Here is a 19618-nt window from a genome sequence, read left to right on the forward strand (position 1 = left end):
ACACTCTACACGTTTGTATTAGGATTCCCCCTGACCCTCGCAGGTGAGACCGGGTGTATATTGGAAACTGATTTACAAGTAAGAAGGTGCGGCTCCCCAGGAGATGGGCCATGGCTGGGGAGATACAGGAACCCCCGGTGCTGATCCTTGCCTGAAGGACCCGAGATGGATATAATGGAAATCCTTGGGCAGACACAGGTGAATGCAGCGTTCCCTCCCGTAAATTTCATCAAGGGATTCAACAAACTCCAGACACTGAATTGTTCTCCCTCATCACCAAAGCAGAAAATCTTATTAACATGTGGACTCTGAAGAGAAGACTGACTGCCGAAATCTTGGCCTCAGGCAGAATTTTCCCTATAAAAACCGCTTGTGCCAGGATGGAGGTGTGTGGGCATAGAGGAAAACCTCTGATGAGGCTGACCTCTTTGTTGCACACCCAGGGCCGACCCCGGGCTCGGCTCTGTTCTTTCCTTGTGGCTGGCTAGGTAGAATTTGATTGCAAAATAAATATTTTATTTTTTCATATTAATTTGTCTAGACAAACTTTCATTTATAACAGTTGTAATACATAAAAGGAAGAATCCCCATTTCTTCCACCATCCCATCCTCAATACATTACCCCACTAGTTAGTTTTTAACACTGTTTTCCCATTTTTGGATTGGTATCTGGGTTGTTTTTTTCTAGGATGACCTCCCCGTTGTCATCGATTTTCAACAATCTGATATATTAAACTTTCCACAAACACCCCTTCATTAGCCAATAAATGGTCTAAAGCCAACCTATTCTGGTACATTGCAGTTTTTGTTTGGCCTTTATGATTTGATATTAATTCCAGTGCCTGAGCAGCTTTGTTTGTTATCTCCTCTATAACAGCGTGGAGGCCTATAATATGATGCAGTATATAATTTGGAGTCAATACAGAGCTAGATTGCTGTGCTGGTTTCACCTTTTTGTTTATTAATTGTCTTTATACCAAATCTTGGACTATATCTCTAAGATCAAATGTAAAGCAAATCCATCTCTCTCCTTTCAGACATTCGATGCCCCATCTATTATCACATTTTCCTAATTTCCTTGTAATCCAATATTTTTCCCCATTTTGCCTGCAGGTACTCAATTTGGGTGAGTCTGTGGCTATTGGCATGGGTGTGTGTAACAAAAAGGAACTTTGGTTTCTTTCCATGTAACACTTTCTGTAACATTTGTGACACGATCTTGCTGCTATCTCAGAAGGGAAAAGACAACAAATGAGAGACAGAAACAGGAATGACAGAGGTCTGGCATGGCTTATACCCCCACCTCCCCTGCCTGTGGGGCTGCTGCCCACAGCAGGTAGGTGTGATCTTCTCGCTGGTGAGTACAGTGCTCAATCCAGGCTTACCCTCTGTTTCCCTTGTCACTCCTTTTTACTGATATTTTTAGGCAAGTCCTTTTTGACACTCCTTAACTGTGGTTTCACATTGTTCCTCAGGTATCTCTCAGTCAACAGGCACTAATAATTCCCATCCACAAAACAGAGTTATTACTTCAGTTGTTTTGAGTTCTATCTGTATTGGGAATTGATTCAGTACTGATACCACTTGCAACAAGAACATAGATTTTGTGAACTATAACACCAATTATTCCCATAATTTGAACATTCACTTGTAACCCAGCTAGCGTGTCCAGTATTGGGATGAATCACATAAAGTATACAGTTCTCCTGGGTTGTAAGATAAGCTTGTATTCCATTTGCCATCTGTTGAAGGAAAAACCGGTTGGACAGGTTTTTGTTATCTCTCTCAGAGACAATGGTTTTGCCCTGTAGAGGCAATGGTTTGTTTATACACCATTGACTGATTCAATGAAGGGCTGGTAAATGTAACACCGTGAGGGGTCCCACCCAGAGGGGGGAAGCCAAGCACTCTATTGTTGTTTAAAGGGGTAGCTTTTTGGGGAGAGGAGGCAGCTCTCTGGGCGGGACTCCGAGAGAAGCAGCTCTCTCTCTCTTCGCGGGATTCCCAGAGAAGCAGCTCGCTCTCTCTCTCTCTCTTCGGCGGCACTCGCAGCGAAGCAGCCGGCGCGCGCTGAGCCGACGGCGGCGGAGCTCAGAGGCAACCCCGGCACAGAGGAAGACCGGCCCCACTGCCACCAGATCTTCAGAGGAAAACTATACCCTTCTAAAGATCACCACTGCAGCTGCAACTCATCAACTATTGCGAGGGAAGCAATTGTCCCAGCAGAACTGATACTGGCATCCCTCAGGTTCTGGACTTTTTCTTTCACTGGTTTTGTTTGTACCGATTGCATTTGCCTTTTTTTAAATTGTTGTCTAGTTTTCTCCTAGTAAAGAATTGTTACTCCCACTCCCATATCTTTGCCTGAGAGCCTTTTAATTTAAAGATCCTGGTAATTCAGAGGGAGGGGGGTTTGCCGTTCTCCATTGCACAGGAGGCTTTGCCCTCTTTTACAGACTCCTGTCTTGTCGAACCAAGACAACAGTATAGCACTGATGGCAATTTCCTTTCTTCCCTGTACAAGTCACAGGCTAAGGCCAGACTATAAGAACTCTTTGACTCAAACACTCCCGATCCTCCTGTTTGAAGTGGCAGTGTTCCTCTGCCAAGGAGGTGTCGGAGGCGGCTCAGGGCTTATTCAGGCAGGGCTTAGAACCAGTGATGCAAGCTTTGCCTTATTTCTCAGTTAGGTGTTATTCTTTGTACCTGCCTTGGATCATGTGGGTCTTCCCAGACCATTTGCACGCGGTCCTGGTTGAAAGTCAATTTGGTGTCACCAGTTTAGATGTGATAGTCCATTCCTCACGTTTCTTCACAAGTCCTTTGCCTCTGTTTCCCACTTTCTCTAACAACCTGAATACCACCTTCTTTCAACTACTCAAAAAGTCCTTTCTCTCACAATACCATTCAACACAATCCATCTCCCTCCAACGAGATAAAGTAAAGCTCAAAATAAACAATCTACATTATATACACTTCCATTAATCTACATTTACTCACTTTTATTTTTCACTCACTCTCACATACAACAAGAAGATACCTTTCACTTTCAAACAGTCTACATTACATATCTACATCCTGAGTGCTCATGGAATGTTAATCCATCAACCCAGCATGTTTAATCCTGGATGTCTCTCAACCCAGCAGAATTTTAGGTGTTAATGTTACTGTTGTCCAACCCCAGATCCCCGTGGGCATATCCTCAATCTGGCAACCCTGGGTGCTCTTGGAATGCAAATCCCTTAACCCAGCAGGTTTAATCCTGGATGCTCTTGGGCACACTTATCCCTCAATCCAGCAGAATTTTTTGGGGCCCCTTCTTTTTTCTTTTTTTTTTAAATTTTTTTCCCCCTGTTTTTCCACTGCCTGGAAAACTTTTGGCTTCTCTCCACGAGGTTCCACTTCTTCCCTAAGACCCAGTCCCAGTTTCCCCGGGGTGGGGGGGATTCTCTCTTTTTTATCACTCCCTTGGTCTCTTTACTGGCCGCTTTTCTCACGAAAAAGACAAAACACAGCATGAGAGACTGCAGCAATCACTCATTCCCCCCTTATCCACCCCATCCCAACAAATACTCACCTGTCCTTTGTCCTTGGGTCTTGGTTCTTCGTGTACACTTTAGTCTCAGGGGCTAATTACCAAGGGTTTAGGGAATCCTTTCCCTTTTCTTTGTTTTATTGTCTCCTTTTGCCCATGGATCATAACTTGTGTCTGTGGTCACACACCAGAGGAACAGAGCGAGGCTGCCTAAATAGGGCAGGACCCGTCTTCCTCACCCTGACTCTCCTCAGGCCCCGGCAGAGAGGTGTTAGAAACCATCTTTGCCACCATAGTTGTGAAAAAAGCCAATCACTTGGCCTTGAAAATTTTAATAATAATAACATAGTTATTAAAATACTAATACAATTAGAGTGATAAAAATTTAAAGTTAGGACAATTAAACACAATAAAAACCAAAGACTTAAGGATGTCTGGATGCTCTTGGGAACTTAAGCCACAACATGCATACTTTGTGAACAAAGGGATCACCCTTAAAATTACACTATTGCATATTCATATATCCTTCATGGTTATGCATACATTCTATTTAAAACAAGACACTCTGACTGTTTTATGACAAGTGTTTCCTTTAATCTCCATGGCGTCTTTGAGTCTGAGCAAGGCGTGAAGAAATTTGCTTCTTCTGATAAGAAAGCCATAATTTCCTATTCACTGGAAGACTTAGGTGTTCTGTGATGGTTACCTCAAAGCGAGTATCTCATGCCTTAAAAGAAAAGCCACATAGATATTTTATGTTTTAACTACTAAAGCTTCATTTTAACTATGAAACTACATTTACCATGCTATTAAAATGTTAATACAGCACTACTAATTAAACTAACATATATGCATTTTTCATGTTGGGTGTCTGCTGGATTTTCCCCGGAAAGGACCCATCTCTGTACAAAGCCACCTTTTTTCATTTCTAAATTAAGTCCATCTTTCTCTGCCAACTGTGGTTTCTCCACCCCGGCTGCAGCCACTGGTCATTTAAAACTTTAAGAATCTTTTTGTACAAGCACAACTGACTTGATGTATATTTTACATAAGAACGAATTATTCCACAACATATATTAGAATGGGGCTGCAGAGACCCACCTGCAGGTCCATGGGGATGCAGAGATCCCCCTGCAGGTCCATGGGGATGCAGAGATCCCCCTGCAGGTCCATGGGGATGCAGAGATCCCCTGCAGGTCCATGGAGATGCAGAGATCCCCCTGCAGGTCCATGGGGATGCAGAGATCCCCTGCAGCCCCTGCAGGAGCCGGGCTGGAGCTCGGCGATGCCTGAGAGGAGGCTGTGAGCCCGCGGGCAGAGGGGCCCCGCTGGAGCAGCCTGTCCTGGCAGGACTGAGCCCGTGGCACAGTGACCCACGCTGCAGCACTCGGAGGGGGCTGTGCCCAGGGGATGGACTCCGCTCCGAGAAGTTCCTGGAGAAGTCTCGGCCGGGAGAGAGCACAGGGTGCAGCAGGGAACGACTCCTGTCCCTGAGCAGAGGGAGAAGCCCCGGGGGATGAGCTGAGCATGGCCCCATTCCCTGTCTCCTGCCCTGCCGGGGGAGGAGGTGCAGCTGGGAGCAGGGAGGCGTGGGGAAAGCGGCATTTAAGGCTCTGCACTGACTTCTCCTTCTCCTGCTCCGAGTCTTTGGAGTTTTCTGACAGAAATCTCTCCCCTGCCCCACCCACCCACAGGGCTTCGGGCAGGTTTCCCTTTTCGGGGGAAATCAAAGCGAAGCACTGATGCGCTAACGAGGGGCAGGAGAAGTGAGGCTCCTGGGCTTCCCGCAGAGGCGGAGGCACGGGAGGCGCAGGGCCGGGAAAGCCGTGGCGGGAGGCGCGGAGAAGTTTGTTTGTGTGGGCAGCTCAATCCCGGCTCGGGCCCGGGCCCGTGCCGGGGCTGTTCCTCATCTCCGGCTTTCCCCTCACGCAGCCCGGGGGCGCCGAGAGCGCGGGGCGAGGCGGGGCCGTGCGCAGAGCCCGCCCCGAGCTCGCTGCCATTGGCCGCCGGTGCCGTCAGTCGCGGTTGCGGCGCGCTGATTGGTGGGAGCGGGGCGCGGCGCGGCCCCGGCGGCGGGCTGAGGGCGGCCGTGGCCGCGCAGCGCCGCCATTGGCCGAGCGGCTGTGCGGGCCCGGCAGCGGCGGCAGCGGCCGGAGCGCGGTGAGGCGGCGGCGGCGGAGCTCGGAGGCGGCCCCGGCGCAGGTGGGAGCCGCGCTGGGCTCTGCGGGGGCTCGGGGCCGGCTGCGGGCGGAGGGGGCGGCAGGGGGCTCCGGCGGCTCGCCGGTGCCGTGTCCGGCCCGTGCCGGCCCCGGGCTGAGGGCGCTGCGGGAGCGGCTGCCCGCGGTCTCCTTCCCGCCGGGGCCGGGCAGGAGCCGCTGCCGGAGCAGCGCTGGCTCGGCCCGGCTGCTGTGGGTAGGACAGAGGGGCTGCCCCGCGGCCGGGAGTGGGCGGGGAAATTCCCGTCGCCGGAGGTTTGTGTGCCCAGAGGAGAGCGAGGAGTCCTGTCAAAGTGACTTTATTGCCGAGCAGGGGCAGAGGCCGTGGGGCATTTGCCGTGCGCTCTCTGCCGTGGCTGTAGTCCGCAGCCTCCTTTTTATCCTCATTTTCCCGGCCGCATCTCCCTCTGCCTTTGCCCACCGGCTGAGTTCCTTGGCAGGTTCCGACTTCTCGATGTGCCTGGAGCCTGTCCTCGTTAATGTGCACCCTCCTTTTGTATAACAGCCGATATTCATGGCTCTGTTAAGTCTTTGTTTTTCTCCTCGAAGTTCGGGAATGTAGCGGGACTTTGAGCAGCTGTCTGGGTCAATTTGTACCATTTATTGGAACTGATGGTTTCTCCCCTTCTCTACAAGTGCCCGGCCCTATCTCCAGGCAGATTCACTCCTTGACTCTGTTTTGTCCTTCCCGGGTCCTCTTTGGTTTTGGGATTATTCTCGGTGCCCTCATTCCCTGTCCTTTTGTAGCCGTTTGTGGATCAGGAGGCCTGGCTGCCACCTGCATGCCCTGGCTCAGCTGCTGGATGAGCTGCACTGCCAAGGCGTGGAGCATGGTAAAAAGATGAGAGTTGCTGCAGCACAGAAGAGGAGAAGCAGCATTCCTTTAACCCCTGGTGTGCTGGGGAGCCACAAAAGCCTGTCCCATTCCCATCCTTTCCGTGTTTTGAACAATACATAAACTGCTCTCCGATTTCTTTTTTTATGTTCTTCGGCACTTTTCCTTTGTCATCTCTTTGCCAACAGCAGTTTTAGAAATTTAGTTTTCCACAAACTCTTGGTTTTTTCTGCTCACAGATAATCTGATCCCATCCCCTGGTGAAATGCTGTGTTCCTCATTTCAGTGGCTTCGTCGGCAGGAATGTCAGGAGCTGGAGCTGTCTGGTTGGTTTTAATTCCGAGGACAGCTTGAAATCTAATAATGCCATTGAAATGATAAATGGGTTCTCTGTCTCCTGATATGAATTGGTTCGGGTTCCCAGGGGCTGGTCCATGGTGTTGTAGGATTTGTTCTGGTGGCCCTTCGATACTTTTCCCCATTTTAGGGTGCTCCCGCAAGCTAGGGTTGCATCAATTGACCGTTTTTTTCTTATTCCATCATCAAATACTTGAATTCCAGCTGATCTCCCTGAATCTCTTCTAGCAAAACCCCCAGTGCTCTGATAGACCCTGTACAGCACAGACAGTGACAGCAGATGTTGGAGTGGGCAGAGGGATGATCCCCCCCTTATTTTAGTGAAGTTTTCCCAACATTCTCCATTTGCTGTTTCCCTTTGCAGCTTCAGCCATTTCTGTTGCAGAGTCAGAGATCCTCAGCATGGGCTCTGCCTTCAGCTGTGCAGATTCCATCTGTGCAAGCAGGCAGAGCTTGGGGTGAGGGGCAGAGGGAATCAGCCAATTCCTGCCCCAGGCAAGAAGAGCCAGGTACATTGTCTCCACTTTGCCCTGACAGTGTTAATTTGCATTTCTGAAGCTCCTCTCTTGGCTGCCTGTTTATGAGTTAAGGGCTCACTTTTCAATCTCTTCTAGTTTTGCAAAATACAGCCAAGACATGAACATCAAGGAACCCAGACCAAAATTTTGGTTCCTCGAAGAGCATCACAGAAACATACACGAAAAATTTCCAAGGCAATTCACATTTTTCTCCTTCTCAGAATAAAAACTCATTCTCACATCTCTGATCTGAACGTAACCGCCAATATAGAATTGGGAGTAATACAAAAAATACTCTAATGCTCTAAACTTTGCATTGAAACTGCAGGAAAAAGAAAAACTCCACCCATATGTTTAAGGGACCCTTCAGAGACATTTTGGGATCATCATCCCTTTGGCCAGGACCCCTCCCTGGCTTTCCCTTTTCTCCCCTCCATGGGTGCCCTGCCATGTTCACTCCCCGAGGATCCCAGGGCACTCACTGATGAGATTTTCAGTGCTCTCTCCCTGCTGACTCTTCACAGACCCCCTGATGTGTCACTCGTCTGTCTCCTGGTCACTCCCGGGTCCCCAATCAATCCCCGGTGCCGCCGCCAGCCAAGGGAGCCGATCACCCAAAGTGGGTGAGGCACCTTCAGCTGCACTCCCTGCCCGCCGCCCCGGAGGGTGGAAGGAATTCGGGATGAGCCCCAGGATGTGCGAGAAAATTGACATTGCCAGAGGTTTCTGTCCACAAAGCAGACAGACGAATCTTGTAAAATAATTTAATTCCTAAAAATGGGAAAGAGTAGGGGACAGTCCTCATGGGATCTCTCCAACTGTTGGAGGACACAGCTTCCTTTTCATCCTAATTCTGGCCACATCTCCCTCTGCTTTCCTCATTGGCTGAAGTACTTGAGAGCTGCAGACTTCCGAATCCACCTATTACATACCCCCTTAATATGCTCCCCACTTTTGTATAGCAAACGATATTCATGGCTCTGTTAAGGCTTTGTTGATCTTCTGGAAGTTCATTAATAGAGCAGGACCTTGGCTGAGCAGCAGTTTGTGTCATCAATTGATAACATTTTCTGAAACTGATGGTGTCTCCTGTAATTTCCTTTTTTACAGCTCCCTGGCCCTATCTCCGAGCAGATTCAGAGCACCTGTTTGTAAAGACACTTTCCTGTTGTTCCTTTCATGGGGTCCCCCGTTTGTGGGACATCCCCCCTGGAGCAGGGTGTCCCCTCTGTGCTGCAGCCCCAGGGCTCGGGCAGAGCTCAGCCAATCAGAGCCCGCGGCGCTGATGACTCACCAGTTGCCAGGCAGACTCGCAGCTCCCCGCGTTCCCCCCCTGGACCCACCTGCGCCCCCCCCTCGGCCCCATGGCCCCGCGAGGGGAATTTGGGGAGGTGGGAGTGGGGCAGCGCCAAGGCCGGGCCCCCCCGCGCTGTCCTGGCGGGAGCGGCTGCAGTGGGGACCGAGTGCGGGCGGGAGCGGCCGAGAGCCCAGCGCTGCCCCAGCCCGACCTGCCCCAGCTTCATCCCTGCCCCTGCGCTGGGATGCTGTGGGGCTGGGGGCAAGAGGGAGCCGGCAGTGGGTGCTGGGCCTGGGGGCAGGAGGAGAAGGGAAGGAGAAGCAGGCTTGAGGAACAAAATGGTCAAACGATGCAGGTGGCAGGAGAGGGTGGGATTGTGCAGGAGAAGGAGGAATAGCAGGAGGAAGAGGAGTGTGAGGAAGAGCAGAGACACAGGAGGAGGAGGAGGAGCAGAAAGAGGAAGCAGCAGAAGGTTCCACCACTCGCTGTGTCTGCAGCCTCCCCCCAGCCCAGGAGTGCTGCTGCCTCCACATGCAGCAGGTGACTGTGAAGTGGATCCACGATTTTCACGGGGTGAATCTTGGTGTTTCTGAGCTTTCTTGGGCTAAATGTTGGTGCTTTGGTTTTATGTGGCAGCTGAATCTTTATGTTTTGGAGGAGGTTTTTGCTGAGCTGTGATGTTTAGGGAGGTTTTGTTTTGTGTCTTAAAGTTTGTGGGATTCTTGGGCTGAATCTTGGTGTTTTGGAGGTTCTTACAGACACAAGATTCCCAATGACTTCCTGAGATGAACTTGGGTAAGGAGGAACCTCCAGTCCAAGGAGCTCTCCTCTTGTTTTTTTTCCCCAAACCAGGATTTGTAATTTCCAGGGCGTGGCTGGATGGAGGAGGAGGAAAAGCCCCGGAGATGCTGCAGGAGGAGGAGCTGCAAACCCAGCCCAGGGAGCTGTGGGGAGGAAAGAGCTCCCCTGAGCCAGGAAGGTGGGCGGAGATCCAGGCGGAGCTCGGAGCTGGTGCAGAAGCCTCATGGCAGGGAGAAGCCCCACAAGTGCTTGGAATGTGGGAAGGGTTTCAGCTGGAGCTACCACCTGATCGAGCACCAGAGGATCCACACTGGGGAACGGCCCTACGAGTGTGGGGAGTGTGGGAAGAGGTTTCAGAGAAGCTCCAGTCTCCTCGTACATGAGCGGATTCACACAGAGGAGAGGCCCTACCGCTGCCCTGACTGCGGGATGGGCTTCAAGCACAACTTCAGCCTCACCGTGCACCGGCGCATCCACACCGGGGAGAGGCCCTACGAGTGTGGGAAGTGTGGGAAGGGCTTCAGACACAGGTCTAACCTGGTCGAACACCAGGTGATCCACACTGGGGAACGGCCCTATGAGTGCTTGGAATGTGGGAAGAGCTTTGGGAGGAGCTCACACCTGAGAAGACACAGGCGCATCCATACTGGGAAGAGGCCCTACGAGTGTGGGAAGTGTGGGAAGGGCTTCAAAGACAGGTCTGGCCTGGTCGAGCACCAGGTGATCCACACTGGGGAACGGCCCTATGAGTGCTTGGAATGTGGGAAGAGCTTTGGTTGGAGCTCAGACCTGAGAATACACCAGCGCATCCACACTGGGGAGAGGCCCTACGCGTGTCCCCAGTGTGGGAAGAGGTTTCAGACCAGCTCCAGTGTTCTAAGTCATGAGCGGATTCACACAGAGGAGAGGCCCTACCGCTGCCCCGACTGCGGGAAGGGTTTCAAGCACAACTCCAACCTCACCAAGCACCGGCGCATCCACACCGGGGAGAGGCCCTACGAGTGTGGGAAGTGTGGGAAGAGCTTCACACAGAGATCAACCTTGACCAAACACCAACGGAGGCACCACTAAGGGAAGCCCTGTGAGTGCCCCGAGTGAGGGAAGAGCTTGGAGTGAGGGAAGAGAGTGAGGGAAGAGTTTGGTGCGCTGCTGCAGCTCCATCTCCCATGGGAGGATCCGGGCTGGATGATCCCCAGTGACCCCCGTGGGGCAGAGCCCTGGTGTCCCCGTATGGGGAATAAAACAGAGAGTAAAGCAATGGAGCTGATAAAGGGGCTTGATATCTGAGGCCTGACTGAGCAGAAACTGTGGGAGACACAGACACAGTTTGTCTCCCTGGGCAAGAAGTGGCCAAGCAACATGGTGTGAGACTTTGTGATAAGATAAATGCTCCCAGGTTACTGGATGTCACGAAGAATGTGTAACCAATGGGAAATTGTTACCAAATACAGAGCCCTATATAAGCACCATACAAGTCAATCCCTGTATAAACACCTGGTACACTCAATAAAATTGGCTGTGGTCTAAACTGGGATGTCCCCGTCTCTCCATGGTGGATAACCCTGTTGTGGGTGATCCCCGTTGGGTGGGGGAAGGCGCTGGAGGGATTTCTTTCCCTTCTCCTGGTGCTGCCGTGGTTTGGTTGGTAATAAATTCCCTCCCTGTGCCCAGGCTGGGTCTGTTGTCCCCGTGCCGGTGCTCGGGGCGGGATCTCTCCCGTTCCTTCTCTGCACTGCCGGGCCTCTCCTCAGCCAATGAGAGAACGCGGTGGAGAAGAGTCAGCCAATGAGAGCGAGCGGGGCTGATGACTCACCAGTTGCCGGGCAGACCCGCAGCAGGCAGTGTTCCCCACCTGGACCCGCCCTCCCTGCCCAGGGCCGGCCCCGCCGTGGGGTCCCCCCAAGTCCCTCCCCAGTGCCCCCATGAACTGGGCTGGGTTTAACTGGGAAGCTTTACTGGGAACACTGGGAGCAGGGGGCAGGGGCAGAGTGACAGCAGGGCTGGGGGGACACTTGACCCCCCCCAAAATCAGCATCATGATGGAGCGGGGCGTCCTGGCTCGGCCCCAGGCCACGGGGAGGGGCTGCGGCCGCCAGTGGCTCAGGAGCTCTGTGGGCAGAGAAAAGGGGGTGACACCGGGCTGGGGGCCCCGGGGAGTGCACACATTCTAGAGGAGGGGGGACACGACACACGGGACCCCCCCAGACATTCTTGCACAGGTAGAACCCGATCCCCAGTGCCAGGAAGACAAAACCCAACTCAGGAGTCTCCAGTTCCTGTCAGCATCTTGCTGCGGCAGCATCCAGCAGCATCTCTGGAGGGTCCGCAGGGGTCAGGATCTCTCAAAAACTCTCACAGACACCCGAGCCCCTCCAAGCACCCTCCAGGTCACTCCCAGCCCACTTAGGATCCCCTGAAACCTTCCTCTTGATCCCTTCCTGACCTCCCCAGGACCCACCAAAGCCCCTCCTGTCCCTCTCAAGATCCCACAGCCTCCTTCCAGTCGCCCCAACTACCCCAGGACCCCCAAATCCTCTCCCAGTCTCTTCCCAGTGCCCACCAGGACCCCCAGAACCCCATCCCACCCTCCCCAGTATCCTTCAAACCCCTTCTTAGCCCTTCCAAACCTACAACCTCCTCTCCCAGTTGAAATCAGGCTCTCTCCAACTCCCTCCCAGGTGCTCCCAGCACATCCCAGTGGCTCTCCCAGCACCCCCAGTTCCTCCCCCGTACCCCAGTTCTGGCTCACAGGGTGTTCCAGACTGAGGTGAGCCCGCCCTGGGCTGGGGTTTCCAGCAGCACCAGGAGCTGGTGGGTCCAGTCCCCGTTGGGGACCACGTCGGTGGCCACCACAGAGAGCTCCTGCTGGCCCTGGAACCACCTCAGCTGGATGGGAGCAGGCGGCCGGGGCCGGGCCAGGAGCTCGAGGGCAGCAGAGAGATGGACATGCTGAGAGGCACTGGGAGAGAGTGGGTGTAATAAATAAAATGGTCGTTGTTCATCAAAATGAGTGTTAAAGGAAATAATTTGAACTGAGTAGGGAATGCAACTAGCATAGAAGACTGTGTAACTAATTATATACAAGTTAACTTTTAGGCCAAGGACAATCTGCAAGGAAGATGAGGAGAGTTCATTCCTGACCACCAAGGGCAGAAAAAAAGACCCCCCAGGAACCAATTGCACCAACGCAGAGTGCATAGAGAGAAAATACGTCAACCGGAAATAAAAAGGGACATATAAAAACAAAAAGGTCAAAGGGGGAAGGTGCTCCGTCGCAGAGCAGAGGCTCCCCGGCTGCCCAGCACTGTTCTTTTGCTTAATACCGCATGCTTAATAAATTCTTGTTAATTGATTTATCTATAATTAGCCTCCCCAGTTGAATTTGTCCATAACAAATTTGGTGCCGTGACTCGGATAAGGGTGACCGGGTGGGAATTCCTAATCAGGGAGGCGCCCCGCTGCCTCTGCAGCGGCCCTGGTGCAGGCTTTTCCTTCCCAGACCCTTACCGACGAACCCAAATTCGGTATTGAGCACAAGGGATCCCGGTAACCCCGTAATCTTTGTGCACGAAGCCGGGCGAAGACGCAGGACAGCGTGAGTATAAAAGTGGGGATCCTCTGGGTTGGGCTGGGATCCCAGGACATAACGCGTGAGACGTCCTTGTAGGACGAGGCACGGGCAGAGCTCTGAGTAGTGCGGTTTGCAGAGCCCGCGAGGGGCTGGGCACCAACAGGGGCCGCGAGTGTGTGTGTGCCTGAAGGTGTCCTGGGAGATGGGACAGAGGAAAAGCAAGCCCTCTGCTTCCATGGGGACGGGGACCCCGGTAACGCTTCCCCAGATCCCCCCTGACAGTCCGTTAGGTCTAATGATAAAATCTGGGGATGAATATCCTTCAAGGAAAGGGAAAGATAGGGCAAAAATGATACATTATTGTATAAAAGAATGGGGAGGAAAACAAATCTGTAGTGGTAATTTATTTTGGCCAGTGTTTGGAAACTTCAAAGACTGGATTTTCCAGGCATTAAACATTTATGTAAACTCTAGAGAACCTTTTGATAAGGAAGAGAGCAAGTATGCTGCTCTCTGGATAGTGGGGGAAACAAGAGCAAAACTTTTTGCCTGAAGCACCCAGGGAGGGAAAAAGAAAAATAAAAAGCCTAAGGAAGTTCCAACTGCACCCCCTCTACCATACATACCTCCTCCTCCTCCACCCCCACCAGCACCACCAGCAGTCTACCCAGATTTAGATCAAGGGGGAGATTTTGATAACCAAGAGGTAGAAATCCCAGAGCCGGTCCCTGAGGAAAATCGCTGCGTTACTCGTAGTCTAACAAGGGGAGAAAGAGAAAGGGAAGGGCAAGCTCTATATCCATGAAGGGAAGTAGCTTTGGGAATGATCCCTAACCCCAGTGCTGGTCAGCATGGACAACCAACCCAAATTCTGGGAATAGGTTATGTGGAGGTACCTCTCAACTCAGGAGATGTGAGGGAGTTCAAGAAAGAAATGGGAGCATATGGGCCAAATCTTAAAGGAATTTTCTGACCCTATAGCCTGGGACTTCCCATGTGAACAAATTCAGAATCCAGCTGAGGTGGCAAAGTACCTGAAAGATAAATGCCATGATAAGTCTAAGGAGAAAAAGATCATTGCAGTGAGCTGGGCCCTGGCATGTGCTTATCACACCCTGCTAGACACTGTAAGGCAGCAGACAGAGGAAGGGGGGCAGGGAGATAAATCAGCAGCTATCCCAGTCACTCAGGCTGCAGCCAACAGCCCCGGCTCGAAGCCAGCAGCTAAACCAGACAGGGAGCCTAAGCCAGCAGCTAAACCAGACAGGGAGCCTAAGCCAGCAGCTAAACCAGACTGTGAGCCTAAGCCAGCAGCTAAACCAGACAGGGAGCCTAAGCCAACAGCTAAACCAGACACTGAGCCTAAGCCAGTGGCTGTTGCTATGACCACAATGGGCCAGTGATACCTCAGGCCATCGGGGCAGAGATGCCACCTACAAGTGGGCACGAGACCGAGGGGTGGATCTAACCATGGACAGTATTTCTCAGGTGATCCATGACTGTGAGACCTGTGCTGCCATCAAACAGGCCAAGCGGGTGAAGCCCCTGTGGTATGGTGGGCAGGGGTCCAAGTACAAGTATGGGGAGGCCTGGCAGATTGACCACATCACACTGCCCCAGACACGCCAAGGCAAGAACTACGTGCTCACCGTGGTGGAAGCCACCACTGTATGTTGGAAAGCTACCCTGTGTCTCATGCTACAGCCCATAACACCATCCTGGGCCTTGAAAAGCAGGTCCTTTGGAGGCATGGTACCCCTAGGAGGATTGAGTCAGACCATGGGACTCATTTCAAGAGCACCCTTATCAACACCTGGGCTAGGGAACATGGCATTGAGTGGGTGTACCACATCCCAAACCATGCATCAGCTGCAGGCAGAGTGGAGAGGCACAATGGACTGTTAAAAACCACCTTAAAAGCATTGGGTGGGTGATCTTTAAAAATTGGGAGCAGCATTTAGGAAAGGCCACCTGGTTAGTTAACAGCCAAGGTTCCACCAATTGAGCAGGTCCTGCCCAATCTGAGCCCCTGAATATAGGAGATGGAGATAAAGTGCCAGTGGCACATGTCAGAGGTTTGTTAGGGAAATCAGTGTGGATCAATTCTGCCTCGAGTACAGACAAACCCATTTGTGGGATTGTCTTTGCTCAGGGACCAGGTTGTACATGGTGGATAATGCAGAGAGATGGAGCAACACGATGTGTACCTCAGGGGGATCTGATTGTGGGGTGAGACTCATGTGCAAATATCACTGTTTGCTGGATGTTGCTGCCAGTGTCTGTACACGAAAACACACAGACATGAGACAGAAAGAAATGTGTACGTGTCAAAGGTTTGAGCAAGTGAAAGATAGAAGTTTTTACTTGATGGAGTTTTTACATGATGTTGAAGATATGGAGATAAGGGGTGGAATGTCCGAAGGTGACGTTATGGTGTTTGTATCTCCAATCGTGTGTTCTGTTTATGTTTGATATTCTGTTCTGTGCTTTCAGAACTGATTCAGAAAGTGAAGGTTTGTTTTGCCTTGTTATCAGCCGGCTCACCTCCCCCCATGATCTGCTGTCTAGAAGAGGCCAGTGCTGGCGGGCTTGCTTGCTTGGCTTGCTTCTGCTTTTGCCTTTGCTTCCTAGTTAGTTTAGCTGAGCAGTCCAGTTCTTTCCCTGGACTGTTTCTTTTCCTTTCCTCTTCTGGAATACCATCCAAACTGCTCCGGACTGGGATCTGGGAAACCCCAAGGAACACCAGAAGCCTTTATTTTCTGATCTGCAGCAGCCATCCCCAGTGCCCAGAGCAATCCCCAGCGCCCAGACCTGGGCGACCACTCCCAGGAAAGACTTTCTGGATTTGTTTATCTCTTCAGAGTGGTGAAAGATTTTTGTCGTCGTCTGGTGTTCATTTTTTTGGCGCTGGGAAGTGCTTTGTTTGTTAAATAAACATGTTCTTTTCCACTTCTCTCAGAGAAAATTTTTTCCCAAACCCTGTGGGTGGGGAGGGGCCATGGAGGTTTGTTTTCTGGGGGCTCGTTCCAGAGGGTTTTCTCCCAAATTTTCCCTAAACTAGGACAGCTCTGGTCTGTCTCTGGATTTTCTTGTGGGTATGGGCATCCCTGTTGGCTGTGTGGGGCCCCCGTGATGTTCAGGACTGGTGCCTGGAGGGTTGTGGGTTGAAGGGCGCTGCTGAGGGGCTGCCAGGTGCCTCTGGCACACCGCCCTGAGAGCGCCCGGTCTCGTCGGATCTCGGGAGCTGAGCAGGGTCGGGCCCTGCTGCTGCTGGGGGCAGTGAGGACGATGTCAAGGATGACAACCTCTTGCTCCACCTGACCACCGGCAGGCTGAAGATGGTGGACTTTGATTCTGACATCTCCTTCAAAGCCAGGTTCCACAGGGAGTTTGCAGATAAGTCCACACGCAGGGGGATGCTCCCAGATTTGGGCATTGCACAGCCTGGCTGGGAACCAAAGGTTCCCCCTTTGCTGGGGCGGATGCAGCTGATCCTTCAGTCGGCTGCCAGGCTGCTTTTGGCAGGGCTGGGGCATGGGCTGGGGTGGGTACGAAATGGGAGTGGGCTCCTGGCCCTGCCAAGAGCCCCCAGCACCCACCGTACCCCGGGCTGGGGCTGGGCTGGGGCAGCCAGCCCGACACAAACAAACCCCCATGGTGGGAGCAGAGGTGGGACTCCAGACCCTGTGCAGGGGCTGCTTTGCTTTGCAGGCAAGGAAGGGCTTGGGCTGCTCCACTGCCCTTGTTTGCTTTGGGATCACCATGGGGGCAGTGCAGGGGAAGGGAGAAAGCCTGGGATTCCCCAACCATGGTGGGTTTTTCCTTGGCATGCAGGGTTTGGGCCTTCCTTAAGCCCTGACAGAGGTAAGATCTTTGACCTTTTTTCTTGTTCCCCTTTTTGTCTGTAACCTATTTTCCATAATTTGATGTTTGTCTTTCTAGAGGAAGCGTTTCAGGTGGAGTCCAGTCTGGATCAGGACGTGCTTGGGAGCAGCTGCGGCGTGGATGGGCCGTGCCCTTGGAGAAGGCTGAGGGCATCGTTTGGGAGCAGCTTTTCTTCCAGCGGGGGATGGCGTGAGGTGGGTCCTGTATGCTGGGGATGGTGGGGTCAGAGCTCTGGGGAGATGGCAGCGAGCACAGGAGCGTCCTGCTCTGGGCAGCTGCTGAGGGCTGGAGGTGCCGTGGCTGGCTGCAGGCTGGGCACATGTCCTGCCCTCCTGCTCTGCTCCCAAAGGCAGCAGTGATGGGCAGCTCTGGGCACAGCTCTGGCACGGCCAGCATGGCCTGGGCACCACGGGCGGCTGGGACAAGGGGACAGGAGCCTTCAGCTGACGGGGCTTTCTGGTTTCTCTCCTTGCAGCCGGGCTCTGCGGGTGCTGAGGCTGCTCTGGGCTCTGCCAGGGCCCTGCTGGAGCTCAGCACCGGGCTGCAATCAGCCAAAGGAGAAATGGGGTGACCTGCAGCACAGACTGGCTTGAGCATTTTAGCAATACAGCTCAAGAAAACATGCAGCCACCCAAAAAATAAACTTGTTCAATAACTTCTGAAATGAAATCAATCTGGGATGACCCCAAATGACTTTTTGCAGCTTGCTCAAGCAGTAGCTCAGCCCTTCTCTGAACTGTTCTCTCTTCTCCCTGCCTTTTACATCCCAACTGCTTCCTCTTTTCCCCCAGTGAGTTCCCAGCCTATTCCAGTCTCCATCACACTGTTCCCTTCCTTTGTGCCCCTCGCCATGAGGAAGGCTGAGCCCCAGACTTAGGGACTCATCCTGTCACTGGCTGAGGAGCAGCAATGTCTCAGAGGTCTGGTGGGATTTTAGTGTCATTCAGAGCTGCTCTCCAGCCCCCAGCTCTCCTCACTGCTGAGTTCCCTCTCCTTTTTCCTTGTCCTTGCAGCAGGATGAGCTCTGTGAATCCCCTGGAGCCTCCCCACTCTTTCCAGCCCACGCACCCACCTCAGTTAGGCTGAAGCTGCAGCTTCTCTGTCTCCTCTGGCACACCAGTGCAGTCCCCTGTGCGGGGAGCCCCAGCCCCAGAGCACAGCACTCAGCAGTGCAGTCGGGGCTGGAGCAGCTGCCCTGCAGCCCTGGCTTGGCTCTTTGTGGCAGGGAATGCTCCCTGTTTGCAGCTGTCCCTGCAGGATGGCCCCAGGGCAGAGCCCAGCCGGGCTCCCACTGCAGCCCCTGAAGCTTGGGGCAGACAGTGGTCCCAGAGCTGAGGTTCACGGGGAGCTCCCGGAGCTGTGCCTCGCACTCTGTTGCCGTGTCACTGTGCAGGCTGGCTTGTACGGGGTGAATGTACCAGCCCTGGTTTGACTGACAGGGGCCGGGCCCATCACATCTCTCCCAAGGCTGCAGGCATTGCCCAGGCCAGAATCTGAAGGGGCACAGAGATCAGAGCAGTGAAATCCAGACTGGGTTTTCAAAGGTCCTTTAGAAGGAAGGGCTTGAGAATAAATGTGCTCTGTTTGCCACATAAACATCGGGGTGAGTGGTCTCTTTGGCTCCAACCCATATTCCTCCCTGAGCCAACATTACCCACTCCCTCACACGTCCCCCCCGTGCCTTCCCACTGCCTTGTCCTGTCAGGGCTCCCACAGCCCCTCATCCCTTTGTGGCCCCGTCTCCTCAGGTTCTCCCCAGCCCGGCCAACCTGCTCGGCAGCAGCACCGCAGCCCCACAGGAGCTCCAGAGGAGCCCCAGCAAGAGGCACCTGGGAGCCCTCAGCAATCCAGCCAGCAACACACGGGCAGGAGGACACGGATGGCGCTTCCTGCCTGGGACAGGGCTTGTGGCCATCTCCAGGCACCGCTCTCACAGAGATCCCCACAGCTCCAGCCCCTGCCCATCTGCTCTGTGGGCAGCACAGAGGCTTCAGCAGAACCACCAAAGGTCAAGGGGCTTCTGGCCATTTTCCCTGCAACCCTGCATGCCTGGGCAGCTTGCTGAGCCCAGGAACCCTTTTCTCCCTCTTCCCCTAGGCCCCGCAGAGCCTGGGCAGCAAAAGAAAGATCCTGGGAGTCTGTCTATAGCAACACATCCTATATTTATACGCTAAAGAAAAAAAAAAAGAAAGAAAAGAACAACCTTAAAGAAACAAAACATTTCTGCTGGCTCAGGTGGCCCCAGCAGACAGAGCCTCTGGGATCAGCTCTCTGCAGAGCTCCAGCAGCGCAGCCAGCCGAGCCCTGACAGACGAGGCCGTCTCCTCCATGCCCTGCAGAGCCGATCACGCAGGCTGTCAAAGGTGGAATATGGAGCTCTCTCTGCTTCCTGGAGAATGTACAATACTTGAACTGCCAGGCTTGCGACGGCAACGCTGTTGTCATTTTCCATGCCTTCAAGGGCTGAAAGAGAGAGGAACAGAGCCATGGTCAGTTCCCACATCTGAGGGGACCCGAGGGGACTCTGTGCCAGGGCCATCCCAGCAGGCTCTGGCCATGGCCAGAGGGAGCAGAGACCAGCCAGATCAGTCCGAAGCTGCTGG

The 19618-nt window shown here is 53.1% G+C and overlaps 1 protein-coding gene across 1 annotated transcript in view; it reads left to right on the plus strand.

The window, feature by feature from the left end:
* The first annotated feature begins 9289 nt into the window (after window positions 1-9289).
* LOC110468027 (uncharacterized) overlaps window positions 9290-19618 on the plus strand; it is a 619922-nt gene continuing 609593 nt past the window's right edge. Inside the window, 2 exon segments of the mRNA XM_077788935.1 lie at window positions 9290-9331; window positions 10112-10620. Coding sequence (XP_077645061.1) covers window positions 9290-9331; window positions 10112-10620 — 551 coding nt within the window.

Source organism: Lonchura striata, chromosome 29 (genome assembly GCF_046129695.1).
Source record: "Lonchura striata isolate bLonStr1 chromosome 29, bLonStr1.mat, whole genome shotgun sequence".
Lineage (NCBI taxonomy): Eukaryota > Metazoa > Chordata > Aves > Passeriformes > Estrildidae > Lonchura > Lonchura striata.